General features: G+C 56.4%; 1 protein-coding gene across 2 annotated transcripts; it reads left to right on the plus strand.

Annotated features, from left to right (window-relative positions):
• The first annotated feature begins 47 nt into the window (after positions 1-47).
• SIRT3 (sirtuin 3) lies at positions 48-4701 on the plus strand. Of its 2 annotated transcripts, XM_056493024.1 has the most exons (8): positions 52-171; positions 242-329; positions 1454-1645; positions 1928-2160; positions 2262-2362; positions 2607-2768; positions 3017-3226; positions 4521-4701. In XM_056493024.1, exons 1-8 carry the CDS (start codon positions 138-140, stop codon positions 4539-4541), a joined length of 1041 nt encoding a protein of 346 aa, XP_056348999.1. In that variant the 5' UTR covers positions 52-137; the 3' UTR covers positions 4542-4701. The 2 variants fall into 2 exon arrangements, with proteins under 2 accessions (XP_056349000.1, XP_056348999.1); XM_056493025.1 differs by lacking the exon at positions 2607-2768 and having other exon boundaries at positions 48-171.
• The last annotated feature ends 1490 nt before the right edge of the window (positions 4702-6191 follow it).

Consider the following 6191-nt stretch of genomic DNA (forward strand, 5'->3'; position numbering starts at 1 on the left):
GCCGACGCCGCCGAGCCGCGGGCTTTCCCCCGCCGCCTCTCCCCGCGGCCGCGCCGCCGGAGGGGCGGCGGGAGCGGTGAGCGGCGGCGGGCGGCGGGAGCGCGGGCGCGCGCGCTCGCGGCAGTGCGGTAGCGGCCATGGAGCGCGGGGCGCGGGCGCTGCTGGCGGCCGGTGAGCGGCGGGGCCGGGGGGAGCCCCGGGAGCGCCGGGCCGCCCCCAGCACCGCTCTGCTCTCTTGCAGCCTGGAGGAGCCTGTGGGAGCGCGGGCCCGGCCACGGCCCCCGGTGCGGCGGGGATGGGAAGGGGCTGGCCGGCGGCGGAGCCGGGAGGTAGGTGCGGAATGCCCGCTGAGGGAGGGTGGAAATCGGTGCTGGGATGGGATGCGCTGCCGTGAGGGAGGGTGCCCGTCTCCGTCTAAGCAGGGATATCGCTCTGTGAGCCACGGCTGGCCTGGGAGCCTGGAGAGCAGGGAGCTGCCAGGGAAATCTCAGTGTTTCCAAGGCTGTGGGTTCGGCTCCTGGTATGGAAGGGCAGAGCCGTGTCCTTGTGACAGCAGGGAAAGGCAGTGCGGTGTCACGTCTCTGGGAAGGTGCTGTCTTGTCCCTGTGACAGCAGGGAAAGGCAGGATCACATCCCTGCGAAAGCACAGCCACATCCCTCTGACAGCAGGGAAAGCAGTGCAGGGACACCTCCTTAGGAAGTCAGTGTTGCGCATCCCAGGGAAGGCAGCGTTACATCCCTTGGAAGGCAGAACCACGTCTCTGTGACAGCAGGCTAAGGCAGTGCAGTGCCACATCCCTGGGAAAGCAGTGTCATGTCCCTGCAGAGGAACTGTCACATCCCAGGGAAGGCAGAGCTGGCCACGCTGAGGCCTGGAGACACTTCCAGTTCTGTTCTTGCTTCTCGGGCTTGCCAAGCTCTCCTGGCTGTCCCTATGCTTGGTCTGGAGTGTGCACAATGCCTTGCTCCAGCAGCACTAATTTTCTGGGAGAAGCTGTTCCCTGCTGATAATGACTGTTCCCGAACTGCTAATGACTGTTCCCAATGATAATGGCCGTTCCCAGCCCAGCTGGGCACAGGGCTGTGATTCCTTTGGACAAGGACACACAGAGCCCAAGGGGGGAGCAGGGAAATGACAGTGTCTGTCATCACCCTGAGAGAAACTTGTCGAACTTAGGACACAGCAGGGTCTCCTGGATCCCAGAGGAGTGTAAATCAAAAAAAAACCCTTTCACAGGAATACTGGTGATTTGGTATTTTAGATCCATGTAAGGAATTGCAGAGGGACATGTCTGCTCCAGGGTTTGGGTCGGCCAGGCTTTCTCCTAGTGAAGCCCGAGCACAGTCCTTCCCAGGGAAGAGCTTTCTGTGAAATTTTTGGGTGATTTTCTCCCCCCTGAGCTGAAATCACTGTCAGTTCTCTCAGTGCTGTGCTTCCCCCTGTGCTGAGCAGGATCCAAGGCTCCAGGTCCTTCTGTCTGAGCGCAGCTGCCAGAGCCCTTTGGGACAGGTGGGGAGGTGACAAGGACAGGCAGCAGCTCACCTTGAAGGACGTGGCCGAGCTGCTCCGGAAGAAGGAATGTCGGCGCGTGGTGGTGATGGCCGGCGCCGGGATCAGCACGCCCAGCGGCATCCCGGACTTCAGGTGATGCCTCCAGCCTCTGTGTCCTTGGAGGGCTGAGGTCTTGTCCGTGGAGAGGGTGATCAAACATTGGAAAGGGTGCCAGGAAGGTGCTGGAGTCACCATGCTTGGAGGAGGAATGTGGAGGAGGAGGAGGAATGACCAAACATGGCACTCAGTGCTGTTGTTGACAGAGTGATGAAGCATCACAGGTTTGGCAGGTTGATGGTCTTGGAGGTCTTTTCCAACCTCATTGATCCTGGGATTCTGTCTCCAGCCCCTCTCAGCTGCCCCCTGTCCCTGCAGGTCCCCTGGGAGTGGCCTGTACAGCAACCTGGAGCAGTACGACCTCCCCTACCCCGAGGCCATCTTTGAGCTGGGGTATTTCTTTGTCAACCCCAAGCCCTTCTTCACCCTGGCCAAGGAGCTCTATCCCGGCAGCTACCGCCCCAACCCCGCCCACTATTTCCTCCGGCTGCTGCACGACAAGGGGCTGCTGCTGCGCCTCTACACCCAGAACATCGACGGGCTGGAGAGAGGTGAGCTCCCTCTCCCCATCTCCACCAGGAGTGGAGGGGAGAAGCAGGAGATGCACACAGGGAGGCTCTGGCTCAGTCCTTTCCCACACACTGTATTCCAGCGGCTGGGATACCTCCTGACAGGCTGGTGGAAGCCCATGGCACCTTTGCCACTGCCACCTGTACGGTGTGTCGGAGGAACTTCCCTGGAGAGGACTTCAGGGTGAGTGAGCCCAGCTGGGCATCAACACAACACAAGGAGGCATTAATTATTACAGTAATGACAGGTCCAAACCTGTTATTTTGCCCTCAGGGGCAAGTTGTTTATGGAGGCGACCAGGTTTGGGGTTGAGCATTGCTCTGAGGACATGTGGTGGTTCTGAACCCCTGTGACAGGCAGACTGGGGCCTCTCCTCTCAGGGGGACAGGGTCCCTGTGACAGGCAGTTTTGGGGTCTCTCCCTTCAGGGAGATGTCATGGGGGACAGGATCCCTCGCTGCCCTGTCTGCACCGGAGTCGTCAAGCCTGACATCGTGTTCTTCGGCGAGGAGCTCCCACAGCGCTTCCTCCTGCACCTCACAGACTTCCCCATGGCAGACCTGCTCTTCGTCATCGGGACATCCCTCGAGGTCTGGGAATAAGGGATAGCCCTGGGACAATGGCACATGGAAAACAGGGCCTGAAGGGACTCCAGAGGGGAGAGAGAGAGCTTAGAGAAGGCAAGAAAATGGGTTAGGGAGGAAAAATTTGAGGTGGAGGGTAAGAAATAAAGTGACACTGTGACCTGTTCAGAGCCGGGGCGGCTGAGCAGTTCCAAGCCGAGCGTGCCGGTAACGGGTGCCCCTGGCAGGGTGACTGTTCCCGGGTTCCCCCTCAGGTGGAGCCCTTTGCCAGCCTGGCCGGGGCCGTGCGCAGCTCCGTGCCCCGCGTGCTCATCAACCGGGAGCTGGTGGGGCCCTTCGCCTGGCAGCGGCGCCACAACGACGTGGCACAGCTCGGGGACGTGGTCGGCGGCGTCGAGAAGCTGGTGGAGCTGCTGGGCTGGAAGGAGGAGATGCAAAAGCTGATCCAGAGGGAAAAAGAGAAGGTGGGAAGAGGCTCAGAGCCCCCAGCTCCCCCCTCGGCTCCTGTGGTCCCTGTGCTGGAGTTATGCAGGGGAGTGGGTTTGTGCCTACTGGGGTCATATTGCACAGAAAAGTGCAAAAAAACCCCAAACCAGCCCAAACCTGAGTGCTGTTTCACAACCAGTGTGCTAGGGCAGAGCACTGTAGGCTGAGTGTGTCTGTGGTAGATGGGAAGGCATGGATCTGCCAGTCCCAGGTGAATCAGGAACATGGAAAAGGACAGGATTTGGGCTGAAAGCAGTGACCCCTTCAGGGACTGAAAAGCTTCCAGTTACATCACCTGGTGTGTGATCTGTTTGTGCACAAGCCCTGTAGCTGTAGCTGGAGGTGCAGATTCCAGAGGGTGAGAGTAAGCAGACAGGAAATCCCCTTGGCCAGCAGTGCCAGGTGTGAGGCAGCAGAGCCTCCACACAAAACTGGGATGTTCCACAGGCAGTGCTTCCTTTGGCTGTGAGGGGCTGGAAACGATGACTCCCTACAGTCCTTCATAGCTGTGCTTCCACTTCCAGAGGTTCTCTGGGGCAATAAGTAGTAGGAGAGAGAAGGGAGGCTCCAGTTGTGCTGAGACCCAACCAGAGCTGTTGTGGCTGGACAGGGAGTGGGGTTCCTGCTCCTGCTCTACTTGGCAGTGATGAATCCTTAAATAGACTTTTTCTCCCCACCATTCTCACATCTGTAACCTTCTGGGATCTTCAGGAGTGAGAAATTGCAGGGGAACAAGTTTGTAATTACTCAGAGCTCAGTGCTGATGTTAATTACTACATTTCTTTAGACCACTGGGAGGTTTTTTCCACATTTGACATCAAACACAGCTGTATTTTTTAGGCATACATTGTCCGAACATGACTTCATAAAATCTGGCTTCAAGATTCCAATTGTAGCATCCAGGTTGTTCTTACTTCCCTCAGATTACACAGTAGGAATGAATAGGAACTCTCAGGCTTTTTGCCAGGTTTTTGATTTTTCAGTACCAACATTTTGGGGACCAGCCAGCCCTTTGGCTTGATGCTTGTGCTGCTCTGAATCCCTGAGGGATAATACTGATGCAACAGTGATGGAGGAAAACCAGCTGCTTGGAGCAACCTGGACTAGTGGAAAGTGTCCCTGTCCATGGCCAGGGGTGGGACTGGATGAGCTTTAAGGTCCCTTCCAAGCCAATCCACACTGGCATTCCAGGATTCTGTGAAACCTGTGGGGATAGTGCTGGGGCTGGAATGTCTGATGCTCCCTGGCAAGCACTGTGGTCTCTGTTTGCAGCTGGATGCCAAGGACAAGTAGGAAGGTGCTCTTGTCACCCCTCAGGACATCACTTGAGGACATCCAGCCATGAGTGTCACCAGCAAGTGTCCAAGGGCCTGGGGGCTCTTGCCAGCACATTTGATGAGCTCCATGTCTGTAGCTGGCTGTTTGGATCTCCCTCCTTCCAATCCATCCATCCATCCATCCATCCATCCATCCATCCATCCATCCATCCATCTATCCATCCCAGAAACCTTCAGAGGCACTGGTTCCATGGAGCAGGAGCTGGAATGCCGTGAAGGTCAGGCCAGGACAGACTGCAGAGTGTTTTCCAGCTCCCACTGGGCTGAGCATCCAGTTCCTGTCACAGCTCCTCCCCAGCCACTGTTCCCTTGGCCATGATCCTCAGCTGCTGCAGGCAGTGTTTAGTCTTCCATGAAATCTCTGCTAATCAGGGGACAAGCCAGGGGCGGGGGGGCTACCCCCCATTCCCATTCCAGCTCAGACTGATGGGGGGGAATTTCTGAATCACTGGAGTGTTAATTATTTAATAATAAAGAGAGATAATTAGTTTCTGGATGTCATCTGAGGGCATTTCTGTAAAGTCACACCTTCTGTCCCTACCACTGCTTCTTTAATCTACTTTTTAGTACCTTTTTTCCCTTTTCTCCCTCACACAAGTGCCCTTCCCTGTTGTACCCTGGGGGGTGGCAGTGTCACAGCGCTGCAGCCATGTCCTACTCTGTCCCAAACCTGCCACAACACAATGCAGAGCCTTGTGGAACATCCACACTGGAAATGGTGGGGACTTAGTTTTTAACCATCCCCCGAAACAGAGTTCCATAATTCTATGAACAGCTCCCAAAACACCCAGTGCCAAGCTCAGCCCCTGCTCCAGGGCATTCCAGGCCAGGCCTGGCAGCTGTTCTTAGGGATTTAAGCACTCTGGAAAATTGAAACATCAGAAGCAACTGCATTAAAAACACCAGACCCCCCCCTCTTTTCCTTTTGCATGAAAAGCTTGGGAAAGCTTCAACAGCTGGGAAGGGATCAGGGGTCTGTGTCAGCAAACAGAAGGGCTGGGAAGGGGTGGGTTTTGCTTGTTAAAAAGAGAAAGAGAAAAATGCAATTAGCCTAAAAGCTGAGACCGTGACAGAGCAGGGCTATCAACAGCCCAGCAGCCTGGAATGGCACTTGGGGGTCAGTCAGGAATTAAACAGAAACACAGAATCCTCCAGGTTGGAAAAGACCTTCAAAATCATCGAGTCCAATCTGTGACTGATGCCCACCTTGTCACCAGCCCAGAGCACTGAGTGCCACATCCAGGCCTTCCCTGGACACCTCCAGGGATGGGGACTCCACTTCCTCCCTGGGTAGCCCTTTCCAATGCCTCACAGCCCTTTCCATGAGGAAATCATTCCTGCTGTTCAACCTGAGCCACCCCTGGCAGAGCTCGTCCTGTCCCTTGTTCCCAGGGAGCTGCACCCTCCTGTCAGGGAGTTATGGAGAGCCAGAAGGTGCCCCGTGAGCATTTTTTTCTCCAGGCTGAGCCACCTCAGCTCCTTGGGCTCCAGACCCTTCCCCAGCTCTGTTCCCTTCCTTGGACATACTTCAGCCCCTCAATATCCTCCTTGCCACGAGGGGTGCAGAGCTGCACACAGCACTCGAGGAGTCTCAGCAGTGGAAATT

This window comes from Oenanthe melanoleuca, chromosome 5, assembly GCF_029582105.1.
Source record: "Oenanthe melanoleuca isolate GR-GAL-2019-014 chromosome 5, OMel1.0, whole genome shotgun sequence".
NCBI classification, from domain to species: Eukaryota; Metazoa; Chordata; class Aves; order Passeriformes; family Muscicapidae; genus Oenanthe; species Oenanthe melanoleuca.